General features: G+C 41.4%; 1 protein-coding gene across 1 annotated transcript; it reads left to right on the forward strand.

The window, feature by feature from the left end:
* Positions 1–244: 244 nt before the first annotated feature.
* Positions 245–27,698, forward strand: itga6b (integrin, alpha 6b). The gene is made up of 25 exons (XM_036005782.1): positions 245–520; positions 8,108–8,235; positions 8,348–8,427; positions 11,006–11,267; positions 11,822–11,953; positions 12,228–12,441; positions 12,754–12,947; positions 13,071–13,168; positions 13,699–13,826; positions 13,910–13,999; positions 14,109–14,170; positions 14,770–14,933; positions 16,007–16,150; positions 17,307–17,422; positions 17,541–17,697; positions 18,825–18,908; positions 18,998–19,077; positions 20,408–20,485; positions 21,147–21,249; positions 22,612–22,778; positions 24,220–24,325; positions 24,444–24,554; positions 25,093–25,191; positions 26,200–26,325; positions 27,129–27,698. Exons 1-25 carry the CDS (start codon positions 345–347, stop codon positions 27,291–27,293), a joined length of 3,264 nt encoding a protein of 1,087 aa, XP_035861675.1. The 5' UTR covers positions 245–344; the 3' UTR covers positions 27,294–27,698.
* The last annotated feature ends 119 nt before the right edge of the window (positions 27,699–27,817 follow it).

A 27,817-nucleotide genomic window follows, 5' to 3' on the forward strand; every position in this document is an offset into this window, starting at 1 on the left:
CTCAGGCATCATTGAGCTGCTTATATTACAGTATTGATCTGCTGCAAACTAACAACAGACAAACAAGACATTTATCTTTTCCCTCTAAAATATACTTGACAATATAAGTCAGATATCCAAGCAACTAGGTGGGTGTGGTACAGTGGGATGGTGTGTGTGTGTGTGTGTGTGTGTGTGTGTGTGTGTGTCAGGAGAGGCCAGTGGGAGGGGCAGCTGTAAAGTGCACAAGATCCAAACCCCCCCAGCAGTCAAGTCAGTCAGTCAGTCGCACTCTGCACCTCCTTCAGTAAGGACTCACCTTTCACCAGTCCAAGTGCACTGTGCATTGTATGTGATTGTATCTAATGGAGGGCAGGATCACCTGTGGACTGTGGACGGTCGCCTTTCTAATGGGATGTGGGCGACTGTCGGCGTTCAACCTGGACACCGAGAATGTCCTGCGGAAGAACGGAGATCCAGGCAGTTTGTTCGGCTTCTCTCTCGCCATGCACTGGCAGCTTGATCCGGTGGATAAGAGAATGTAAGAGCCACACTTTTTTTTTCTTTTTTTAAAGGGGGCACATGTTTGGAAGCAGTTAATGTTACTTTTGCACCGTCCTCGCCTCGGAAACAAGCTATATAGGTCTATGTGATTAAAATAACTTCTGGGACCATGTAATTAAAATGTCACAGCAACGTAGACGCCTGGAGTTTTGGAGTGTTTCAGCTGTTACAGGAATAAAGAAAAAAAATCCCTTCTAACCTACTTTCGAGAACCGCACCATTTAATAAGTTACTGTAGAAATGTCACGGGTGCTAAATGCTAACGTTAATGATTTGAGCTCAGGTAACTTTAGCCTATGTCGCAGGTAACGTTAGTTTCAAAGCATTCGGCTGTTTAGGCCTACCACCAGATTTCAACAAACCATTGTCTTCAGCTTCTAAAAAGAATGCACTGTAGGCTACTGTATGTACACCTGTTGTAAGTTTAACCATAAGCCTACCCCTTGGCCATCTTTGTTGAGTCTTTCCTTTCAGGTTCCTTATTTGTGAGTTATATGACTTATATGTGCGCGGCCACATTTCTCACTCTCAATCTCACTCTCTCTCTCACTCTCACTCTCAATCTCTCTCTCTCTCTCTCTCTCTCTCTCTCTCTCTCTCTCTCTCTCTCTCTCTGTCTTTTTTGCTGACTTTCTCCCAGAGTGGTTTTAGATAAGACCGAGCGTTGGCGTTAATTGTTCCAAAACATCTCACTGGATCATTGTTGGAATTTTTATGGGCATTGATTCACAGGGATTTGTCATTCTGCATAAAGGCTAACTGCCATCAAGTGGTCACTGGTTTGAATAGCCTGAATATTAACTGACCTGAGATCAGAACAGTCCAATTCTTTAATCTGGGAGTCTGTTTGAGTATAATGGACCAGGCAGAAATGTGTTCCTCTGTTTATGATTGAAGGACTTTTTGTTTTGCTGGTCCATAATCAGTGGTGGAGGAAGTATTCAGATTAAAAGTACGCTACATGTAGCAATACCACACTTTATAAATACTCTCAAGTAAAAGTACTGCATTGAAAATGTAACATAAGTTAGTAACCATCAAAATGTACTTAAACTATAGAAAGTAAAAGTACTCAATGCAGAAAAAATAATGATATAGTTGGATTATTAATACTGATGCATGGATGTGTAAGCAGAATTTTAAAGCTGTAGTTGGTTGAGGTGGAGCTGATTTTATAACTGCTGTATTTGAAATGCAATTCGTTAGATTATGTCATTTAAACCGACGGTACAACAGAGATTCTCAAAGTGGGGTCAGCAGCACTCTGGGGTCCGTGAAATGTTTTCAGATTCAGTCTTTTAATTTACTATGCTATGAAAATTTGTGATGTATTTTTATAAATGTAATTTATTTTTACAAAAGAAAATATAATAGTTACTAGATAACTTTCTAATCTAACAAATATATAACTCTTATCTGCAAACATGTTTAATACATGTCTAATATCTTTTTTAATACATTTCTCTTGTGTTGTTCCTTCACATAACTAATACTATAGGAGTCTAAAAAAAGGCTACATTAAATTATTCCAAGGGAATACAGGATACAAGAGGGGGTCCTTACTTACAATACCAGCAACAGCAAGAGTGCCTCTGGCGGGGATCCACATCTAATACTGGTAATGATAAATGCTAACTATTTGTGCTGCTATTAACTGGCTTTTCACTCAGAAATTATCAATACACAGTCTTTTATTTTTTGTAATTGGTCAACAGATGGGATGAAACTGTGCTCTAAGTAGCCTAGCAGTTTGGATTGAGTTTGGAACTAATGCCAAAACGTCACAACAGTACGTATACACAATGGAAGATATTCAAACTATTAAGGCTCAGAGTTATTAGGAATTCCCAGGTCTATGACTTTCTCCACAGAGGTTAAAACCTGTTCTTTAAACTTATTTACACACACAACACACAACACACACACACACACACACACACACACACACACACACACACACTGTCCTAGTTTTAGGCTGTGTCTAAATGAAAGACACATGGTGATCAGCACAAGACCAAAGTCACCACAGAGTCCCTCTGCTTCAGGTTGTAAAGTAAAATACAAGAAAACAGAACACAGTTAGATTCTGTGAACTGGAAAGCAACAGACATCAGTGTAGATACAGAAATGTAGATTGAGTTGTCAGTGGAGGTGTCAACTGCTGAAACAATTAGGCAATTACTGTAACCGAGAAGTAGATAGACAGAAAATGAATCTGCAATTCTGATAATCCATTAATTACTCAAGTCATTTTTATACAAAAATGCCAAACATTTGCGTATTCCAGCTCTTTAAATGTGAAGATACGCTGGTTTTCCTCGTCGTCTGTGGTAGTAAACTGAATACTTTGAGTTTTGAACTGATAGTCAAACAAAATGAGCTATTTCAATACGGCAATAGTGGCTCTGGGAAAGTGCCATGACATGTTTTTTTTTTTTTTTTTACTATTGTCTGACATTTTATGGAACAATTAATTGATTCAGTTTGAGAGTAATTTTCAGGTTTATTTACCATCATGCAGAGCTATTTGCCCCAATCTGTTGTCAAGTACAATTATACTCCACATAGTTGAATAGTTTTTGGAACAAGTCTTTTGCAATATAGTCTTGTCCTTAATCAGCAATGGTTCAGTCCAAGCTCATCATAACGAATGAGCTGTTTGAGATGAGATGTTCGTTTTGCAAGTGATGGTGCTAATACTGCTGTTATAGAGGTGGAATGTGCTCTCACTGTGTGGACTGTGTATTTGTGTGTGTGCACGGTGTGTTTTAATGGTGCTGATGCATGCTGTGGCTTAGCACTGAGGCGTTGCCTTGTTGTCAGTCACTTGGAAGAGTGTCAGAAAGCTGCTTGATAAATTCCTAACCTGAGGCAAAAAAGAAACAATAGATATATAGATATATAGATAGATAGATAGATAGATAGATAGATAGATAGATAGATACATAGCTAGATAGATAGATAGATTGTATGTGCCGACGGTGATTTGAGTTCACTAAAGTACATTGCAACAACATGTGTGCTGAGATAAGTAGATAGAGATAGATAGATAGATAGATAGATAGATAGATAGATAGATAGATACTTTATTGATCCCCAAGGGGAAATTCAAGAACGAAGTGTTGGTGTGTGTGTGCTTGTGTTCCCCCCCCCCGTATGTGTCTGCTCACTGCTGGGTGTGCACACTGAGTCACAATCCTTTGCCAGCCATGCATGCCAACTTGAATTCAGACTTATATATTCCAGTGCTACATGTACCTGCAGGAGAGGGCAGGAGCTGGTGGGATCGTGTATGTGCATGTGTGCACATGTCAGTGTGTGTGTGTGTGTGTGTTGCATTCCATGGTTGGTCATAATTGCCAGAAGGAGCTGTCTGTATAATACAATCAAGAGGGAAAGCGCAAAATGCATGAGCGGGGAGCGGAGGGAGGAGGAGATGGTGTGAGAGGTTAGGGAAGTTTAAGAGTTTGGATGGAGTCTGAGAAATGTGTGGGAGAAAGTAAATGCATGTATGTGTGTGTGTGTGTGTGTGTGTGTGTGTGTGTGTGTGTGTGTGTGTGTTTGTGTGTGTGTGTGTTTCTGAGCAATAAAACTGGCTCTAGGAAAATGTAGAGGTAGCAAGAAGAGTGAAGGATATATAGGGACACGCTGTGGGAAAGAGGAAAGCCGGACAATCCGGCATGTTAAATAGTAATGTCAATGTCACTCTGTGTCTAGGTCAAATGGTCGGTAAGATAGGGAGACTGTAGAATTTACAGTAAGTCAACTTTGTGTGTGAGTGTGTATTTGGTCTGTGTACAAGTGTAGAGACTCTAATTTAGTCCTTTCCCAACCACCTTTCCCCTCTGTTTAGTTGAGGGTATCCAACAGAGATAGAGATAGAGTAAAGAAGTGAGGAAAAGAAAGTGGTGATGGTTGAAAGAATGCTGAGAGGAATATAAATCAGTTTTACATCTGGGCACCAAACATCAGCTGTTATTCAGACTCGGCGGGCTCGATCCTGGCAGACAGGATGGAGAGAGAAGTTGGGTAACACATGACATGAACCTCTGGATCTGCAACCCATTTGGAGGTCTACTTGATCGGGTGCCGCTGGCTGTCGCTAAGCAACGGGCTGTGTTGTAGCCGACAGCCAGTTTGCCGCTGTGAAAAACACCCACACACCTCTCTCAATGGGATGTCTCTGTAATGGTCACTCTGCCTGGGTGTCTTGAGTGCCACTGCCAGTATGTGTTTGTCTGTTTTGCCAGTGATTGCACACTTGCACCCAAACACACACACGCACACACTCAGTTTGTCTTTGTCCTTCCTGTAGACTGTGTGTTGGGGCTTCCTCTGCTGGTGGTGAACGATTAGGTTACAGCAGAGTCCCTATCAGTGACAGCAGCGGCCGGTCAACCTCATCACAGTGCTAGTCCCTGACACAGCATGTGAGCACTTCGCTCATCAATAGCAAAACATATTAATAATGTGTAGCAATAAAGATAATATGTGTGTACTAAGATTAGTCTCCAATTTAGATTCTCAAACAAGGCTTTTTATAATTTGCATCATTTGTAAGCAACTACTTATAAGCTATAGTGCGCGACTATTTTATATTACTGAAAGTCTGTTCCATTCCAGCCATTGCCAAATGAGTTGCTACAAAGCTAATTCAGACTATCAGCTCCACACATCTCTCTGTATTTCTCAGTATGACTATGTTCAGAAGATTGTGTCGTCTGGTGACTTTCCCGCGCAGAAACTCGAGTGAAGATAATTACCTCTTCTGAAGGGTCCATCATGTTTTTTTAATCCTCCTGTCCTCCTTCGCTGCAAGCAACTGCATCGCAGAGGGCTGGGGGAAGTGGGGCGCGTGCACGAACACGTAAGGCTTGTATCATGTGGACGTGCCGACAGTGTTGTTGTCATTACTTAGAATTCGTCATGGGGGCGACAGAAACTACGCACTATAGCTTTAAGCCTATCGGCTCCACATAACTCTCTCTGTATTTCTCAGTATATCTGAGAAAGTTTACAAATTGGTGTAGCCATGCGACTTTCACGTGCAGCAGCTCGAGTGATGCGTTTTACGTCACGGCTGAGAAAGGACAACAGCAGCGTTCAGCTTTGGAGACGAAGAGGACTGCTGCAACAGGTCAAGGCACGGCTGAAAACCCAAAGACGCGTCCACGAAATGCTTCAGTCAGTGACTGTGCTGCTAAGAAAAGACCTACACATTCAACAGAAGGACTAAAATCCAAAAAAAGAAAGTGACCGACGGACCGAGCACATTTCTGTTGCATGTAAATTACAAGATAATAACCTCTTTTGATGCTGTTTGTGTACTAGTGTTGCTTGCATTACCTCAAAGGAAACACCTGAATGAGACAGTGAATAAGTATCACAATGGGATTATGTAGAAGTAGGAACTACAGTATCCATTAATGCAGCAGAGACCCCAGACCCAGTGACCCTGTTTCCCAGAGTTCAACGTGTCTTGGCAGAGCTCTTTCCGTCTATTCTCCTGACTTCCTGTGTCTCCGAGGACAATGGGAGTGAAGACGTGCCCACCTGGGATTCACTGTTAGCCATCTTTAAAGTGACGAATCAGACTCATCTTTGATAGACAAGCACATGCCCCAACAATTCCACTCGGTGTGAAAACATGTTTTTCTGTTCGCTACGGTAGCGCACATAGGTGGGGGTGAGTTGACTTCTGTGTCAAGTGTCATTCCCTTCCCTAGTAATTAAAAAAAAAAAGCAAGATTGGACACTTACTGGATGGTAACGGCACAAATTATAGTGCTCTGGTTTGTGAAACAAAGCCAAACCAATCCAGTGGTTCACAGTGGATAAACAGTGTGTGAGTTTGTTTCCATTGTGATGACTTATCGTAAAGCATTTTATTTAAGAGATATTTCTTCATACTTTTTCAATATTTCCTCTAAAACCCATTTAAATTCATGTCATGACGACAGCATATTAAACTGTGGACAACTTTGTGAAGCGATTTAACAAGCCATCATTTTGTATGTCACATAAATAGATTTATTGTCCTTTGCTAATCCCCATCACGCCCTCTCAAGTCAATATTCACGATGATTTACGCCGTTGCGCTTTCTATTTTCGACATCTTCTCCCACATGCAGTTAGTGTTTGCTGTGTTGACTAGTGGCGTCTATGCTGCCGACATGCTGATCACATTAGGCCTCAGCTCTAGACTTCACTCTGACTATATGTCTCTGTAGATGATTCCCTCCCAGCTGGTGTGCGTATCTGAGAACGCTTTGTGTTCCAGCTAAAAATGGCTTTGCTTAATCTCATCTGGTGAAGACAGTGTGCTGCGCAATGTTAACTCTGGACAGACAAAGCAAGCCAAAGAGCTTCTGGAACACACACACACACACACACACACTCCTATTTCTTTACATTTGTATTATAATTTAATTGTAATTTATTTTTCATATTGCTCAATAACTTTTGTTTTCATATTTGCCATACAAATACATGTATATAATTAATATGAATCCATCCTAATATTATGTTAATGTTCATATAACTATTGTTTTCTGTCCGAATATTTGGACAACTTGTATGTTGAGGCTTTGGTAACACTGTTAGTGAAACTTAAAAAAAGCCCCTTTGAATTAAAAACATTGAGAGAGAGAGAGAGAGAGAGAGAGAGAAGCATCAGTTCAAAGGAAGACATCCAGGACTTGTTTGATTTACTGTGTAGGAAACCCTCGGACATGGATGATGCCCACCGTCAAGACTTGGCTGTGTCATTTTTTTTTTTGTTGATGGAAATTACACAGGAAATACATAGAATAAAATGTATATCAGTAGAATCAGTATAGTTTTTTTTTTTTTACCTTTTTCTTTAAACATCCATCATAAACATCATTCATCAAAATACATTGAACTAGCATTACAACACTACAAGTAAAAAAAAATCTAAAATAAAATAAAATGTAAAAAAAAATAAAATAAATAAGGGGGGGGGGACACATCAAGGTATCATATCGAAATGCCATAATAATACTGATAGTAATAATCTTAGTAAATCATAGCATAAAAGTAGGTGTTTTATGAGCATTAGCCTGTGCACCGCGCATTCTCAAAAAATCTAAGTGGAAATGTAAGGTAGATCATATGGGTTCGGACTCCAGTTCTTTTAAGTTCTCAAAGTAGGTAATGATGGGTTGGGTGTGGCATTTGTCCTTGTCCTTGGTCCACAATGGCAACCTCTGTGTGTGTGTGTGTGTGTGTGTGTGTGTGTGTGTGTGTGTGTGTGTGTGGAGAGATAGAGATAGACAGCCATGTACAATCAACCACAGCAGGCGTTTGAAAGGGGTCTTTGATTCAGTCGGACCGTGAGGACATGGAACATCAGTTTGGTGGCGGATGTGTGTGTGTGTGTGTGTGTGTGTGTGTGTGTGTGTGTGTGAATGTGGCTGCTGTGTGACACAGTAGACTGGAATGTGTGATAATATAATGTGCAAGTGGAAAAAATGTCAGAATGCTCCTCATTCTGATTGAGCTGCATGTGGTTTAACAGATTTATTTGTGTTGTCTGTTGCAGGCTGCTGGTTGGTGCACCGAGAGCAAAAGCCCTGGTTGGCCAAAAGTCTAAAGTGACAGGAGGACTGTACAACTGTGACATGACCTCCACCTCAGGTGGTTGCACCAGAGTTATCTTTGACAACAAAGGTGAGATATCTGCTGGCATCTGTAGTTTTAAGCTATTCATACACTTTCCTCCCCAATATTTAAGTTAGAATATCATCTTTTTGTGTGTATTCCTGTCCCTGTCTCTGTGTAGAGGATTTAACCAAAGAGAGCAAAGAGAACCAGTGGATGGGAGTGTCGGTCAACAGCCAGGGGCCAGGAGGAAAGATTGTGGTAAGACTGCGTGTCTTTGTATCTGACCATGACAGTGAAATTTATCAACTTCAGTTTGATATTACAAACTCAGTTGTAGAGCTGAAACATTGTTTTAGTTGATTTATCGATTGGTCAGTCGACGACAGGAAATTAATCAGCAACTATTTTGATAATTGATTAATCATTTCAGTCATTTGCGCCAAGCAAAAGTGGCAAAAATTCTCTGGTTGCAGCTTTTCCAATGTGAGTGTTTGCTGTTTTTCTCTGTTTTGTACCATTGGAAACTGAATAATGTATGGGTTTCGGACAGTTGGTTCAATAAAACAAGACATTCAAAGGTCGCATTGGACTCTGGGAAACTGTAACAGGCATATTTCACTATTTTATGATATTTTGTAGACTAAACTATTAGTCAGTTAAAAGACAAATCCGGCGCAAAATGAACCTAGGGGTTAATAACACATGTGTACTGAGTCAACCGTTCTCTAGGATATGTTTTCATGCTAATCGAATGTGACCCGTTTTATCGCAAACCGCTAATTAGCTTGTAACGCCAGTTGTCGGGGCACGGCTAAAGTAAAAAGAAATTTTGCTATTTCTATACCACTAACAAAGCTCAAAATAGCACCACACTTCCACGGTACCATAATGAGGGTCCCTACATGTTAACCGAAGCATTGAGAAAGAAGAAAAGATAGTTTAGAAAGACAGTACCGTTCACGTATACAGGCGGGTGCCATCTTGGGAAAACGACCGACCAAGTCCGACCAATTGAACGACGAACGCCGTGCAACATGAGCTGAACTGTCACTTGAAATCTCCCATGGTCCGTGGTTTCCCAATGGGAATTATGTTTGTGAAATGTAATTACATGGAAATGCATGAATTAAAATATATGCATGGCGTTCGTCGTTCGACTGGTCGGACTGTTTTCCCAAGATGGCGGCCGGTCTTTGTAAACTATCTTTTTAATAAACTTTGTAAGTCTGTACACTTACACAGTTCTCAATTCTTCGGTTTACATGTAGGGACCCTCATTATGCTACCGTTGAAGTGTGGTGCTATTTTGAGCCTTGTTAGTGGTATAGAATAATATAGAAAAAAATATTTTTACTTTAGCCGTGCCCCGACGACTAGCGTTATAAGCTAATTAGCGCTTTGCGATGAAACTGGTCACATCCCATTAGCATGAAAACATATTACAGAAAACGGTCAAACTCGGACACGTGTTATTAACCCCTAGATTCATTTTGTGCCGGATTTGTCCTTTAATTGAGAAAAGAATTGGCAGATTAATTGATGATGACAATAATCATCAGCTTCAGCCCTACAGATATTTTTAAACACACAACACCCTGTGTTTTCCAAGGGCATTAAATACCATGCTGGATTACAGGGACATGTAAAACAACATTTAAAATCGTCCAATAGTACAGCCATAATATTTGTGTCTTGGATTTGAGCAAGTCAGTTAAATAAGTGATATTCAATGAAGCTCTGAATCAAGCACAGACAACATGTTAGAGCTGCATTCAAGATTAAGATTTAAACAATTCTTAATTAATTAATTATTAATAATTAATAATATTCATAATAATTAACAATTAATCACTTCATTGTTTAGTCTTTAAATTGTCCAAAAAATGAAATTACATTTTCCCAGAGCCCAAGGTGACATCTTCGAATTGCTTGTTTTGTCCAACCAACAGTTTAAAACTCAATTCTTTCAATTTACAATTATAAACAGCAGCATTTTTGTTTGATAGATGGCTCAAACAACTGGTGTAAACAGTGGAGATCTACTAAAAATGTCAGCCCTGCAGAATGTATACTTACTATGTCAAATATATGAGTGATTGGCTTTTCTGGCTTTGAAGCCAGTCACAGTTTTTTTACGATCGCTATGACAATTTTTTCAATACTTTTATCAACTTTCCTAAACTATTAACACAGAACAACATCCGTCTTTGTAGGCCATACAATTAAAACATTTCTTGTTGCTTTGACACAAAATGAATACAGTTAACAAACATTTGAAATGCTTGAACTTCTTTTACACACAAGCTCAACCCAGACCAAAACAATGGATTTTTATTGCCAAATTTACAAATGCTTTCACACTGTATGTCAGAACAGATAACATCATGTTCTAAACCTAATTTATAGGTGAAAGTCAAAGTGAACAGCTGTTCATATTGTAAATTGAAACCCAAATATATTTTATATATATATATATATATATATATATATATATATATATATATATATATATACACACATTTTTATACATTTTACATTTTATACGTGCATTTATTGAGAAACAGCTGATTGAAGTTATGCAGACATTGTGCTATGATTGACTAAATGTTCCTGTTGGAAAAGAACATGTGTTAGTGTTTTGGAAGAATTATTTGATTTTGAGACATGTTTGCATTGTTTTGGTAGACACAGTGTATTGAAAAGATTGTCATAGCGATCGTGAAAAACTGTAAGGTGAAATTCAACTGGAATTGGAGTTCAAATGGCTAATCACCGTGGCATCTAAACCCGAAAACATACATTTCAACGTAACTGTGGGTTTCTGTTTCTACGGTAGACCTGTGCCCATCGCTACCAACGGCGGAGCAATGTGGGCAAACCCCTCGAGTCCCGCGATATTATCGGCCGCTGCGTCGTGATGGGTCAGTCCTTGACTGTCGACCCCTCATCGCCTGAGGAGGGAGAGAGCTGGCATTTCTGCGATCGCAGGAACAGAGGCCACGAGTTGTTCGGCTCCTGCCAGCAGGGCCTCTCTGCCACATTCGACAAGGACTACCACTACCTCATCTTTGGGGCTCCTGGAGCGTACAACTGGAAAGGTAGTCTTGTGTGTGTGTGTGTGTGTGTGTGTGTGTGTGTGAGAGCAGCTTGCAGTTAGTAAGTAAGCTATGAAAAGGATGTACTGTAAAAGAACTTAACTGCACATGTCCTTCATTATCAATCTCGGTTACACTTTACTTGAAGGTATCTACATATGAGTGGTATAACACTGTCATGAACGTGTCATAAACATTATAAACAAGTCATAAACGTTTATGACATAACGCTTCTTTTAGTAAGTGTCATTCGGTTTTTGTCATGACAAGTTAGGGTTAGGGTTAGGGGGTCAGGGTTAGGGTTAGGGTTCATGTGTCATGACAGTGTCATGTCACTCATGTAGATACCTTCAAGTAAAGTGTTACCATCTATTCTATATGATTTATGATGTCCACTTTTATTACAAAGGAATTTGCCAGTGATGCTTTTTTTCAGTAATGTGTTCAACACTACTGCTAATTAGAATGTGTGTGTAATGGGTTTTGCATGGTTTTATTCCAAGCCAGATCTTCCCACTGTCTTAACCCATCTACTCCTTTTCTCTCGTGTCCTCCAGGTGTGGTACGCTTGGAGCAAAACAACGAAACCCTCCTAGAAATGGGCATCTATGATGACGGTCCTTTTGAGGTGGGAGATGAGAACGAAAAGAACCCTGACCTGGTCCCCGCTCCTCCCAACAGCTATCTGGGTAAAACGCCGCTCGCTGTCTTCACCCCCTCATTACCAATATTACACCATCACTTCAGTTGCTCCATCGTCGTAGGCCCAGTCATTTTCAGCGGCCCGGGTTCGAATCCGACTTGCGACCCTTTGCTGCGTGTCATCCCCCCTCTCTCTCCCCCCATTCGGTCTATACTATCTGATAACATTTTTTTTTTAAAAAAAAGCCCCCAAGGAAGCGCATTCAAGCACCTGACTACCTCCGCTATGTAAGCAAGCATTTGTTTGTCTCTGTCTCCAAGGCTTCGCTCTGGACTCGGGGAAGAGTCTGACCAAGAAGGGCCAGCTGACGGTGGTGGCGGGAGCTCCCAGAGCGAACCACAGTGGAGCGGTGGTGCTGCTGAAGAAAGGCCCGCAAACAAGCAAAATCATGGTAGAGGAGTACACCCTGGAAGGGGAAGGGCTGGCCTCGTCTTTCGGCTACGATCTCACCGTAATGGATCTCAATGGGGACGGGTGAGTGACGCAGGGCGATGCAGCACACAACCTGTAACTTCTGCTTTAAACAGGGCCATCGCGGGTGCCAGGATAGCTCAGTTAGTAGAGCGGGCGCCCATATATAGAGGTTTACTCCTCGACACAGTGGGCCCAGGTTGACTCCGACCTGCAGCCCTTTGCTGCATTTCATTACCCCTCTCCCCCCTTTAATGTCTTCTGCTGTCCTGTCGAATAAAGGCCTAAAAATGCCACAAAAAAAATAATCTAAAAAAAAACAGGGCCGTCGCTATTACTGCATACTCACGGACTAGCGCTGCTGTTGTTTGTTAGCTGGCAGGACATAGTGGTGGGAGCACCGCAGTACTTTGAGAAGGACGGGGAAATCGGAGGAGCTGTCTACGTCTACGTCAACAATAAGGGAAAGTGGAACAAAGTCAGCCCCACCAGAATAGACGGACCTCAGGACTCCATGTTTGGCCTGGCTGTGGAAAACCTAGGAGACATCAATCAGGACGGTTTCCAGGGTGAGGCTGCAATGTGTTTGCCTGTTCATAGACTGTCAGCTGATCATTCTCGTGTCCCTCGTTGAATCAAAAAATGTACCTGTATAACCACACTGTTAGACACCGTTGTCGTTCTTGTGTCAGATTTTGCAGTGGGAGCTCCCCATTCGGATGTTGGTGTAGGGAAAGTTCACATCTACCATGGATCAGCCACGGGTCTCAGCTCTAAAAATGCTGCACAGGTATGTAATAAGCCGGTGGTATAGCTGATTTAATTTTTACATATACATTTTGTCCAAATGTGTAATGTTTCCATCTATAAGAAAGTTAAATCCAAATAAAGATATTGTTTCAATAATGATAAAGGACTTAAATCTGTGTGACCGTCATGCTCGAACCTTAAGAGCTTCCTAAAAATCTAATTTACGTCAAATGTGGGGATATTGTCCATCATAATATAGATTACTACTTTTGTTAGGTTGTAGCTAGTCTTAGCCAGCTCTATCTCCACTGCGCTGTGGCTACACCACACATACATTCTGGGATAGGAGAAAAAAATGCTCTGGGTTGTTTGCACTTCTTTAAACCAATTACAACCGTCATTTTAGGCCTTTATTTCTGACAGGACAGCTTAGACTTGAAAGGGGAGCGAGAGGGGGAATGACATTCAGAGGGCCGCAGGTCGGAGTTGAACCCGCGGCCGCTGCGTCGAGGGCTAAGCCTCTTTACATGGGCGCGCGCTCTACCAAAATGTGTGTCTCTCTTCCTTCAGGTTCTGTCCGGCAAGCCTTTAGGAGTGAAGCTGTTTGGCTACTCTTTGGCAGGAAACATGGACTTGGATAAGAATGCCTACCCTGACCTGGCCGTGGGATCCCTCTCTGACTCCGTCTTTGTCTACAGGTGAGTGGACTGGCACATTTCTCTTCACTGTACATCTCTGATTGTGGTTATTGAGTTGCTCACTTGAGTTCTGTCTTCCCCAGAGCCCGTCCAGTTGTTAACATCAAGAAGGAAATCAAGTTCTCACCGGAGGTAATCGACCTCACCAAAAAGAACTGTGGAAACAAATTCTGGTAAGTTTGTCTTTTTGACACTGGACCTTCATCAAACTTATGAGGAAAAACTGTCAAACACTTTGCCAGTACTATGTCTGATTGTGGATAAACTGCATTGTGTGCCCAGTTTGGACGTTGATGTATGCTTCACCTTCACTGCCAACCCCGAGAGCTACTCTCCCAGACTGAGTAAGCTGAGCCATCTTTCTCTTTATTAAAGAGCCCATATTATGCTTTAGTTTTTTCCCTGTCTTTTAGTTTGTTATATAGGGTTTTGTGTATGTAATAGATGTATAAAGTTTAAAAAATTTGAAATTCCTCAATTAGTGATGTCACTGATTGAGAATGCCTGCCCAGTTGTTTATATGTGCTGCCCATTGGTGATGCCAAAGCAAGCACAGCCCGCCCAGTGGCTTGTTTGAATTTAGTTGACCAATCACAACAGAGTGGGCCAGCTGACCAATCAGAGCAGACTCGGCTTTCCGGGAAGGTGGGCTAAGGGCTCAGACAAAGTGTTTCAGGCAGAGGCACTGCAGCAATGGGCAGTATGAGAAACATAATATGTTTTTTTGAACATCAAAGCATGTAAACCTATTCTAGTAGACCCCAATAGTACAAATATGATGCTGAAAAAGGAGTATAATAGGGGCTCTTTAAAGCAACATGTCGTCTCTATAGAGTTTTTGCTTCTTATAATGAGATTCAACAGCAAGAAGCTATGCACAGGCATTTTCATCTGTCATTCTTTATCCTCCTCTCTCTCACTTCCCTGTTTCCGTCCCATCTAGCGGTGTCATACTCCCTCGAGGCGGACGCTGTCCACAGGAAGAACGGTCTCATCCCCAGGGTGACCATCTCCGAGCCCTCGGAGGGTTCCTACAAGTCCAGCGGAACAGTCACCTTGGACAGCAAAGGAAAGAAACAGTGCATTAAGCGTCAGCTTGTCATACAGGTAGTGACTCTCTCCGGACATTCCTTTTTTTCCTGACATTCGAACATTTATTCTAAAACACCACAGAGGTATATCATTTGAATATCTATGTTCGCGCATTATGTACATAATCTCGCTTTCTCTGGAGCGTGTAGGAGACAGGACAGGCTGCGGATTACACCTCTGTCACGAAGCCGTTCCCAATTTGATCATGAACAACCGAGTCTCTTGCTGTTCCATGAATTTGTCTGATGGTATTTTCTCGTTGTCTCTGCAGTTAAAGATTTACTTTAGTGTCTTTGTGGGGTCTTCTTCTTGTTCCCTCGTTGTTTGTTCACTTCCGGTAGCGGCAGCCGCATGATAGAACACGCCCACTCGCTCGCTGTGAATTTTCTTCCAGACCGGCTGGGCTCAATCTAGTCTCGCATTGCCAGACCTTCCTCCACAGCGCAGCGGAGGAGGGTCTGGCTAGTCCACACAGCATTCCGGGATGGGAGAAAAACGTGCTCTGGTTTATTCGCATTTCTTTAAACCAATAACAATCGTGTTGGGCAGCACCAAGCGCAGGATGGAGCAATGGTGCCGCTGCAAAATAGCCTCGGGAAGGAACTTGTTTTGGTGGAACATGTGTACGTCCAAAAGTAGTTTTAGTCGTGCAACAGAAAACTCAGATTGGACAGATAGTCTAGCTAGCTGTCTGGATTTACCCTGCAGAGATCTGAGGAGCAGTTAACCGTAGTCGTCATAACTCTACCGGAGTTTAGAATTACAAAGAATCACAAAGAAAGCGGAAGGTAATGGACATCCGGCCATAAAGAGCGAGATCTGGCGGAATTTCTGGCAATCCCAGAAGTGGAACATCGTGGATATAGACTAGGCTCAATCAGACAGGAAGCTGTGACCCAGGCCCGCGAACGATTGCGCGAGGCACATAGCCACTGGAGTCCCGTTTTTTTTTTACTCTGTTATAATATTCAAATATACATTTTCACATTCAAATGTCTGTTTCTTTTTACTATTCGAATATATATTTGAATTTAGAATATTCGTTGATAGCCTTCATTGTGGGTAGTGAATAATGTGTCATTCTACAGGAAAATATTCGGGACAAGCTGCGCGGGATCCCTGTCGATGTGTCCGTGAGCATCTTGAACAGCAACCGTAAACGCAGACAGAGCTCAACTCCTCAACTCTCCCCAGTCATGGACGCCAACGAGCCAGCCGTAACTCGATCAGAGGTGCGTATGCACAAAAGATAGACGTTTTAATGTATAATCACACACACACACATATATATATATATATATATATATATATATATATATATATATATATATTTTTTTTTTTTTTTTTAATTTTTTTTACTGATACACATTCAAACATCCATGAGACTCTTTATGTCCTCATACCTTTTTTTCTTAAAGGTCCCATGGCATGAAAATTTCACTTACGAGGTTTTTTAACATTAATATGAGTTCCCCCAGCCTGTGTCCCCCAGTGGCTAGAAATGGTGATAGGTGTAAAACGAGCCCTGGGTATCCTGCTCTGCCTTTGAGAAAATGAAAGCTCAGATGGGTTACCTCCCCTTTCTCTGCTTTTCCCACCCAGAGAAGTTGGACCGCCATGAAAAAGAGACATCATGGCTTGCAAACAAGCAAAGTGGCAGTTGGTCAAGGCCACACCCCCCACTCTCCACCTTGCCCCCCCCCCCTCTCTCCTCCTCAATAGCTACAGACACAGAAATGGCACATACTAAGTAAAGCTCATCGTGGGACTGGCTCTAGTGGCTGTAATTCTGCACCAAGGCTGAATTTCGGGAAAGAGACTTCAGATACAGTATTAGGAGACCACTATATAAAAGCATCCAAAAAGCAGCATGTCATGGGACCTTTCATTTTACAAAAGGGATGTTAGCTATACAAGAAATGAGAAACATACAAAACAATAACAATTACCATTGGCAACCATAGTGAAAAATAATTACATAAATAAGTTGATAAAAAAATAAAAATAAGATTAAAACAACTGTGGTATATTACAAAATCATATTAAATCAAATAGAATGTACGAGAGTTAAGTTCAAATAAAGTAAGTAAATGCACATTTAGTAATGTTCTCTGCACTCTATCCACTCTGTGTCACCCCCCCAAACAGTACATTTTAAGGTCTATTAATTTAAGAGTGGGCATCCTGGGAATGTTGCCAGTGTATCAGGTAAAAGATAATATCTAAATAACAAAAAAAAACATTCTGTAGCAATTAACCAAGGAATTCTCTCCTTTACTCCCTCATTATACAAAGTCTGGTCTAATATGAAAGCTATGACATGCAGTAGGTTTGATGTTCCCCGCTGCATCCCTGTAATCTTTTTTTTGCGTGTGAATGTGGTTGTAGGTGAATTTCCTGAAGGAAGGATGTGGCAGCGACAGTGTTTGTCAAAGCAAATTGAAGGTGACATATCGCTACGGCTACAGCACAAAGGACGACGACACGTTCACTCCGTTGCATCTGTAAGATGATACACACACACACACACACACACACACACACACACACACGCACACCTTTATTCACATCACGTGTGTTACTTCCGTGGCATACGGGCTCATAACTTGTGTCTGACTGAAGGGAGGACGGCCTGCCGGTGATCTCGCTCAGCGACCAGAAGGACATCGTCTTGGAGGTCAAAGTGTCCAATCTGAATGGAGACGATGCGCACGAAGCCTCGCTGAAGGCCACCTTCCCGCACTCCCTCACCTACTCTACTTCCCGCAGTCTACCTGGTGTGAGTCTCTCTTCCTCTGTCACTCTCTTTTTCACACACACACACACACACACACACACACACACACACACACACACACACACACACACACACACACACATTTAGAAGAGGTAGATTTGTCCCCCTAAAAGAATATATGAAAGACAACCCACTCCCCAAAAGAGGAAAAAATAACCATTCAGGGGGCTCAAAACATGTATGGAAAAAACAGGAGGTGGGGGGGGGGGGGGGAAAGAACACAACAGGGAGGGTGAAAATAAAAATGTGATTTTGTTGTCTTTCATGTAGATTTAAACTTTGCAGCCTCTGGCTTTAACAAGGTCTCATTCTCTAACAGATTTATTGTTGAGATGTACTGTACATGATTCCTAAAAAAAAAAAAGAAAAAAAAAAAAAGACATCCTGAAACACGTGTGATGTTTTGAATATTAAGGGGAATAATAATTTCCTGTACATAAATAGAAACATTTGCACCATAAATTGTTGCATAAAAGCCACCAGAATGCAGGAAATAGTGTTTGACTGTCTATCTCTCTCCACACACACACACACACACACACACACACACACACACACACACACACACACACACACACACACACACACAGTGTACAAATTTGAGGTACTTGTACTTTACTTGGGTGTTTTCTTTTCATGCCACTTTCTACTTCTAATCTGACAGCTTTAGTTACTAGTTGCTTTATAAATTAAGATTTTTGCACACAAAACAAATAAAATATGATGTTTTATTGTAAATTAAACTACCCAACAATATAACGGGCTACAAGTCCACCTGAAATGATTAGATGATTAAACACTTACGTAGTTAATTGACAGACCTGTTGTGATTGTTTCCAGTTTCTAAAATGTGAGGATTTTTCGGCATCGAGTACTTATACTTTCACTACTTTAAGTACATTTTCCTGATTATGCTAAAATATTTTTACCCAAGTAACATTTTCAATGCAGGACTTTTTCACTTGTAACAGAGTATTTTTACAGTGTGGTATTAGTACTTTTACTTAAGTAAAGGATCTGAATACTTCTTCCACCACCGCACACATATTGTAACATAAAATCACACATTCCAATTTGTGGTTCTAATTGGAACTTGTTGATGATTTCAGGAGAGGCAGGTAACATGTGTAGCCAATAAAGCCGGCTCTCAGGCTGATTGTGAGCTTGGGAACCCCTTCAGACGTGACGCTGAGGTAAGGGAAAATCCCCTTTTGGACATTGTGCTGCCTCCTTTGCACACACGGCGTTGTTTTATATAATGTCTCTGCGTTTGTGCATACAGACGACCTTCTACATCATACTGGGTACATCGCGCATCTCTCCCAACTCTACTGAATTGGAGATTGATCTGCAGCTAAACACGTGAGTAAATCTAAGCTTGCAATTGTATCAAGCAATACATAATATGGATAGAGAATACTTCAGATACAGCAGATGTAATTAATGCACTTTAAACTCAGACATCATCATTTAGTTTTGATACTATAAATTACAGCTTAGAGAGCTACACTTATTTCACGTGAGGAGCCAGTAGCAGGCGGATGACTCTACCTCTACCAAAATCCAAATTCCTGAAAAAAAAACATGTCATATACAGAGCTATTTTCCCATCTCCCAAGTAACATACATTTTATCAAAGGAATGGCAACTTTAAAAAGGAAACTTAAAGCTCCGTTGTGTAATGTTTTGAGTTGATTCTTAGCAAAAACCCCTTTGTTCTTTCACAAATATGTGCTCGTTAATGTGTAATTATTTCCAACAACTAATCAAAGTATTCTCGTACGCATAGAATCAGCCATTCAGAATACATATGAGCTTGTGTGTATTCTGCCATATTGCGCCTCCATCTTTAAAATACATTAGCCAAAGAGGGACAAACCTCCGCGTTTCGCGCTTTTACACTCAGTGGCACCGTGACGGATGCCAGGGGGAGAATACTCGATCTGCCAGCAGATTTTAAAAGCCTGTTGAAGATGGAGGATCACGCTGATACTTTACTAATATTAGCTTGCATTCGTTTGGGAACCTGATAGCTGATGTTAGCAATGAAATGGTACCAAAATAATTAAAACGTAAAACCCATTACACTGGAAGGAACACTCACGGACAAAGTCGTACTTCTTGGAATAATACAGCCACCGTAGGAGTTAAAACGCAATCGGAATGGGAGGGGCAAGAAAGTAATACTCAGTTGTTTATCATACAATTTCACCGCTAAATGGGAGAAATTCTTACACAATGTAGCTTTAAATCTCACCTTCAACTTACATTTTTTATCTTGAGGTTTTATATCTTATTTTCTTTATTGTAATAAATATTCATTCTTTGTGTTTGTGAACTACCTAGATGTTAACTCTAAACCCATGTGTCATGTTGTGTAATATAGCGTAATGTAATTTTTTTGGGGGATCATCTTTTGTTCTTTTTCTTGTTATCTGTTTTACAGTATACCTGTTAGAGTTTGTTCTGTTTCTTTTCCTCTCCTGTGTGTGTCATGAAATGTTCTAATATCGTCTGATTTATTGTTGTTTTGGACCCCATGAAGACTAGCTGGTCGTCTTGGCCGTCAGCTAATAGGGAACCTTATAATAAACAAATAAACAAAATGCACTCATCTTAATTATGCGTTAACATTTGTAGTTCCATTAGAGGAGTTTCTGACTTGGCCTGTGTGTAACCTCTGATCCGACAGGACGAGCTCCCAGGAGGAAATGCTCTCTGTCAAAGCAAGAGTAAAGGTGGCTATCGTGTTGCAGCTGTCTGTATCAGGGTAAGAATCTCACACACACACACACACACACACGCACACACACACACACACACACACGCACACGCACACACACACACACACACACACACACACACACACACACACACACACACACACACACACAGTAGAGTGCAAATCGGGCCACATTTTTCTGTCCGAGCCCGGCCCGTGTCCGACACAGTTAAAATCTCATACTAATGACATATGTACGTTTGTTTGTGTGGAAAGCCTGCTTTTATTAAGCAACTGTAGGAAGGCATTCAGAAATGTCCCGTGTATCAGCGCACATGGGGCAACAAGCGCACGTTAACACAGGCGCGCACAAGAGGCCCAATCATATTATATACATCATTGATCACAAAAACTAACCTTTGCATCAAGTGAAACAGGCCCATTGGCTACATAATAAGCTGTTTTAAATTTAAAATGTTCAATGTCTTATCGCGCTGATGTGACCGAGCCCGACCCGAACCCGGACATCATTTCTAAATATCTGTCCAAACCCAGCCCGTCGGGGACCGTCGGCCTGGGGTCGGGTATCCATCCTCTAACACACACACACACACACACACACACACACACACACACACAGCTTATATCCGAAAACACATAAGTATGCATAGATTCAAGCTACTAACTGTGCTTCTCCGTTTTTTTCCAGACAAGCCCAGCCGTCTCAGGTCTACTTCACAGGAGCGGTCAAAAGTGACTCGGCCATGAAGACTGAAAGCGACATCGGCAGTCCCATCACACACCAGTTTAGAGTGAGTACAGAGCAGCTACTGGAAGTCATTTACTTTTACAGAGTGGCTAGCTCTCCTCATGTATCTCCTCTATTTCATTGACATGTTTATTACTCCAGCATTCTGCATGTGCTTTAGATAAATTAGACTATTGCTATGTCCCAATTTAGGGGCTGCAGCCTTCGGAGGCCCCATTAGTTGACCGATTGTGTCACAGTGGCGCGAAGAAGGCTGTCCCATTTAATTTAATTTTGCAGGCTCCTTCAAATGCGGTCCACAAATGCATCCTCCTTTTACAGAATTCGGAGGATCCAACTGTTGTATCCTTCGCAGCCCCAGGATTCCCAGCATTCGTTTCGGCCAACAACCAAGATTTCTTTTACAATTTTTGTCTGCTATTTCATCATTAAATTCACTTTTGAGAATGTTTTAGGCGAGAACTTAACTGTGTAGATGTTATGATAACATAAAAAAAGAGGGTGCAACCTCTAGCTAACCCGGTAGAGTGTGCGCCCCATGTAGGCTGTTCCTTGGCAGCGGATTCAAACCTGCGGCCCTTTGCTGCATGCCATCCCCCTCTCTCTCCCCTCCCTGTCTTCAAGCTGTCCTGTTAATAAAGGCCATAAAAGCCCAATAAAATAATAAATAAATAAAAAGAACAACTTGTGGCTCCATTTCGGTGCTGTAGTTAACGTTTTGATCACTTATCAGCTGTAGCTATCAAGGATGCTAGGCGACAGGAGCGGCACTTCGAAGCAAACAGGAAATGCTCTGTAGACCAGACTGTAGTCTATATCCACGACGTTCCACTTCCGGGATTGTTCAGGTGCCGCCGGAAATTCCGCCGGATGTCCGTCACCTTCCGCTTTCTTTGTTTTGGAATTTTAACCTCCAGTGGATTTGTGAGGACTATGGTTAACTGCTCCTCAGATCTCTGCAGGGTAAATCCAGACAGCTAGCTAGACTATCTGTCCAATCTGAGTTTTCTGTTGCACGACTAAAACAACCTTTGAATGTACACGTTCCACCAAAACAAGTTCCTTCCCGAGGCTATTTTGCAGAGGCGCCGTGGCTCTGTCCGGCGCTTAGCACCGCCCAAGACGATTGTGTTTGGTTTAAAAATATGCCAATAAACCAGAGCACGTTTTTCTCCCATCCCGGAATGCTGTGTGGACTAGGCAGACCCTCTTTTGCGGCGGTGTGGAGGAAGGTCTGGCAACGCAAGACTAAGTAGACTGTGATCTCGGTTCGGCCTTCAGGGGCTTGGAAGAATGCGGCCGAGGTAGACTTGGAAGGCTGTGGCCTCCGAAGGCTGCAGCCCCTATATTGGGAAATAGCTTTTATCATCTGAGGGTAGGACACTGATCATGTTTTGATTTCCAGATAATCAATCTAGGAAAGAGTTTGAAAGACTTTGGCAATGCCACCCTTATCATCAACTGGCCAAAAGAGACAACGAATGGGAAGTGGCTGCTCTACCTGATGAAGATCAGCTCCACTGGGTTGGACCATGTGGATTGCTTACCTAAAAAGGAGATCAACCCTCTTAAACTGGTTAGTGAACACCAGAGATGTGGACTTGAGACTTGGTGACTTGGACTCGACTCACAGTTTTGATGCAACTTGACTTATTATATTTTTTAGTATAATACACTTTGAATTCATTGTCATACTCTTTGAACTAGTTGTACAAATTTCATTTTATTTGATGGGCTACAAATACCTTGTCTTTTCTCTTTATAAAGACTGGATATTACACTTAAAGGTCGTGACACACCAACCCGATTATCGGCCGTCGGACAGTCTGGCGAGGTCAGTGACTCGAGTCTGTTCGGTGTGTTCCGTGTCGTCGTCAGTCGGAGTTCATTTGGGCCGATTTGACATGTTGAATCGGAAGGCGGGCAGTTGGACTCAATGGCCAATCTGATTGGTGGAGCGCTAACCCGGAAATGACGAGCAGGATGAGCCTGACTAACGCCTCTCAAAATCTGACGATAGAGACAGATTCAGCAACTGAATGGTCTATTTCTCGCTTAAAATGTTTTCAGAAACATGTTTCGGTGAACTATCTTCGTAAAATATGAGATCGTATTCTGAATGAGCCGCCATTAATGCCCGGTTGTAACATCCGGGAGCAGCCAGACCCACGTGACGCGTTCGTCCAATCAGCTTCCCGTTTTCATTTTTGGGCGACAATACAGATTAGTGCCGCCTGCTGTTATGGAGACGTATTACGTCTCGTCGCTTTGGTGTGTTCCGAGGCACTTTTTTGACCAACTCGGGGACACTGATCAGTCCAACTGCCTTTTCTGCCGAGGGTCGCCGTCTGGTTGGTGTGTCAGGGTCTTAAGAGTGCTTTATCTTGGGTGTAAAAAAAAAAAGTGACCTAATTTGGGATTTGACTTGTTTTAACTTAGGACTCGACTTGACTTGACTTATAAGTGATTTTTTCTTATACGACAGGCTTAAAGTTTTTCGTCATACCTTGACAGTTTCGACTGCTGACTCTGCAGTCATCTTCAGAAGCGTCACGTGATGTTGCTGTGACGTCTACTGTGGGTGTAATATATTTAGTTTTTGTCATTCCATCACACAGGTGATGTTTGTCAAGGTATGACAAAAAACTTTAAGCCTGTTGTATAAGAAAAACTCACTAATAAATTTGAATAGTAGGCTAAATGAACTTGTTTGGATTATTGACTTGACTTGCCCCGAAAAAGTAACTCGAGACTTTCTTGAAACTTGGACCAAATGACTTGAGACTTACTTGGGAGTTGAGCAAAGATGAATTGGTCACAACACTGGAACACAACACGTTAAGATGTGGTGGTCACTCAGCCTGCACGGATACTTTTTTTACTTGGTGTTTCTTTTTTTAACAGAGGCAGAGTTATGTGGTTATAGATTTATATTTATTGAAACAAATAAAGATGTTTTCATTTCATGTAATATTTAAATGTACTTTTTAATGATTTATTATACTCTCTGCTTTAAGGGAGTAAGCGACACCAGGAGGAGAAGAGCAGCAGAAAACACCCATGGAATTGACCAGGGGACTTTATCACGTTTACTTGACAAGAAGAAATCTGAAACTCTGGTAACACCACACAACCGAGTTCTATTCTTTTGTTTTATATGACTAGATTGTGTGCACATTTGCAACCAGTAGTAAGGGGATCTCATTGTTAACTCTGTGCTCCCTTCTCCGTTGCCAGTCCTGTGGCGATGGGGCCAAATGTGTGCCGATAACGTGCACCCTGTTGGGCCTGGACAGTAATGCAGTCATCACTCTCAGCTCTCGCCTCTTTAACAGCACCTTCATAGAGGTAACAACAGACGGCAGGAGAATTCATTGTTTTTACTCCAAACTGCCAGCCGATTCAAATATATATTGTATATTTAAAATTGAAATTACTCAAACGTGGGTTATTATGAGTCATTGGGTTTTGGCACTTACTAACTGAACACACAAACACAAGGAATTGAGTGATATGAATTGAATTATTAACTTATTATGAATTAACTTATAACTTACGTAGAAGAAAAGAATTCAATTTAATTGTAATAATTTTGTGATAGAGCAGTATCAAGTTTTCACCAGACATCCTTATAAAAACATAGCCATCACTTCCATAATGATCATTAACATGTTGACTTTAACTCACATGTTGTAGTCATTACACTATAAACATTTAGTAAATGAGGGTACTCATTAGAAAACCTCTATGTAGAGTTTTTTTTTTTAATTAAAAGGAAAAGGGTTATTGCAGCAAAATGAATGGGTATTTTATTGTTTTCTTTGATTACTGCCAGCACTGTAAACTAAAAATCTAAACTTGATCTTCTTCCATTTATTTCAAACAGCATTATTCCAAGCTCCATCACATGGAGTTGATAATGAGTGCCTCTCTGCATGTCAGCAGCGGAGCAAAGAACATAATGCTGAAAAATGCTGACACACAGGTAATTAAACACAGAAAATAGTAAATAGTATTTAGAGAAATGAAGGGCGCCTGGGAAGCTCACCTGGTAGAGCAGGCGCCCCTATATATAGAGGTTTACTCCTCGATGCAGCAGCCGCTTGTTCGGCTCCGACCTGCGGCCCTTTGCTGCATGTCATTCCCCCCTCTCTCTCCCCTTTCATGTCTTCAGCTGTCCTCTATAAATAAAGGCCTAAAAATAAAAAATAAATAATCTTAAAAAAAGAAGAGGAAATGATAATTTATTGCATAAGGGGTTACACTTTACTTGAAGGTATCTACATAAGAGTGACATGACACTGTCATGAATGTGTCGTAAACATTATAAACAAGTCATAAACGTTTATGACATAACGCTTCTGTCATTAAGCGTCATTCGGTTTTTGTCATGACAAGTTAGGGTTAGGGGGTTAGGGTTAGGGTTCATGACAGTGTCATGTGTTCATGACAGTGTCATGTCACTCTTATGTAGATACCTTCAAGTAAAGTGTTACCGCATAACGGTTTATAAAACAGGTCTGAAATGCTGATGTCATTGTAGTGCATGAACACACACATCTGTGTGTGCAATGGGGCATTGTGCAATCTATATCAGCATGTTATTACATTTTGCAATAGGGCGATGTGCAATAACACTAGCACTCTTAATACCTAGCACTTTAGAACTTTACACCTAATTCATTTGGTCCCCCAAATCTTGGTTTGTCGTGAGCAACATTTATTATTTGTCTGTTTATTTACTCTTTTACTGTTATTTCTTTGCTATTCATTTATTGTGTTGGAACATTATTTTTTTTTCCCATTTACCTGCCATAGGGACTGAAAAGTAAATGCACTGTCCCTATTTTATATAAATACATCTCAAATCTCAATCTGAAAAACCTGCGTTTGTGTACGATATAGAGAGACTAAAAAGACATGAAGTGTAGTTGACACTCCAGATCCAGAGATGTTATTACTGATGTTGTGCCACTGCGTTGTGTTCCCCCAGGTGAGACTGACGGTGTTCCCAGAGAGGCGTGAAGCCCAGTACGGAGGAGTGCCATGGTGGATCATCGTGCTGTCCATCCTGTTTGGGCTGCTGTTGTTGGGCCTTTTGGCTTTTCTTCTGTGGAAGGTAGGACTGAGGGACAAGGGGCCCGAGGAAGCACCTCGACCCAGCTAATAAAAACCACATCCATTCTCATGTATCCTGTAACCTAGCAGTCTATAGAGCGTCATTTACAGAACTGTAGGCGTCCATAACAGCAGTTGAACATATTTTCTAACCCTTTTCCTCTCCTCAGTGTGGAGTCTTCGGGAAAAAGAATAAAGAGGACCCGTCAGAAAAAGAGAAACTGACAAATGCATAGAAAAAGAGAGAGGGTAAAATTACCCGGCCTGCCATGAATGAGTGAAACTTTCTCTCTCTCGATCCTTTTTGCTACAAAAGTACTGCTTCCTGGTATTAGGCAGTCAGTGGGCAATTCTCACACTGTGACATGGATGCTGTTATATAAGCTGACTGATTGTTTCTGCAAAGAGTTTGTGCCTAATAGATTTTCACACATGATTATGTGTGGATAGCTACGGTTTACCTGCATGGCCAGGGGAGGTGATGGCTGATAAGCAATGAATCTGCATCTCTTTGATTTTCTCTCTTCCTCTATTTCCACTTTCTTTTGTTGCTATTGCACATGCAGTCACTTGGCAGGCAGGTTTCTTTCTCTATCGTTTTAAGGGCAAACTTGTTTCCTTTCTTTAAGAGGAGTGCAGGTGGCCTATCTACACCTCTTAATGGATTCACTGCATCCTTGCTCTTGTCTGTTAATCGGTCTGATGGCATTAAATGTCTCTACCTCCTTTGCTCTCTCTGAATGCCTTTTAAGTTACCCTTTCCCCAAACGGAATATATTGATTTTCTTTTCTCCTTCTCTGCAGTGTGGCTTTTTTAAGCGTGCCAAATATGAAGAAAAGGTTCCCAGTTACAATGCTGTTTGGATAAAACGGGAGGAGAGAGCAATAAGCCCCGGTAATGGGATGCGGCAAAACCTGGAAAAGAAGCCCTGGATGACAACCTGGCATGACAAAGAACATTATTCTTAACAGATTTCCTGTCGCTTGCTGATGAACGTCCCAATTTCACAGATTTTTCCCTGCCTTTTCTTTGCACAGCGTGGACTGTAAATATCAAGAAACAAAAAGTAATTTAAAAAAAAAAAAAAAAAAAAAAAAGTCTATATAAATCACTGGAAGGAGAGTTGCAGTGTGGGAGATGGTCCTGCACAACTGCTGCCTGTCAGAAATTAGTTTTACACATTTACTACGCTCACAGTGTTGACCGGGGGAAGGGGGTGCAGGAGTGTTTCTAATTTTTTTTTGTACAGTCTTTGAACGGGTTTGCAGAATCATTTGTATTTATTCTTCGCGAGGAGTACTTTATGTTACATGCCCTACAGGCCAAAGAGTCATGCAATGCAACCTTTGTATTTTCCAATTTAAAGCGATTTTTACTACTGTGCATCTGCGTTTATCGGTGTTGTAAGCCCCCAACGTCTCGCACCAGGATTAGGCAATGGTTATGGTTAGGGTTAGGTTTGGGTTAAAACGTAAGGGTTAGGTGCCTTGAA

The sequence above is a fragment of the Sander lucioperca genome, chromosome 9 (genome assembly GCF_008315115.2).
Source record: "Sander lucioperca isolate FBNREF2018 chromosome 9, SLUC_FBN_1.2, whole genome shotgun sequence".
In the NCBI taxonomy this organism is placed as follows: Eukaryota; Metazoa; Chordata; class Actinopteri; order Perciformes; family Percidae; genus Sander; species Sander lucioperca.

Bases quoted from the DNA above. Each gene is read 5' to 3' on its own strand.
- itga6b (XM_036005782.1), top strand. From the start codon at position 345: ATGGAGGGCAGGATCACCTGTGGACTGTGGACGGTCGCCTTTCTAATG. The intron at 11,954-12,227 runs GTAAAACGCCGC...TCTGTCTCCAAG, and splicing joins TCCTCCCAACAGCTATCTGG to GCTTCGCTCTGGACTCGGGG. The intron at 25,192-26,199 runs GTAATTAAACAC...GTGTTCCCCCAG, and splicing joins TGAAAAATGCTGACACACAG to GTGAGACTGACGGTGTTCCC.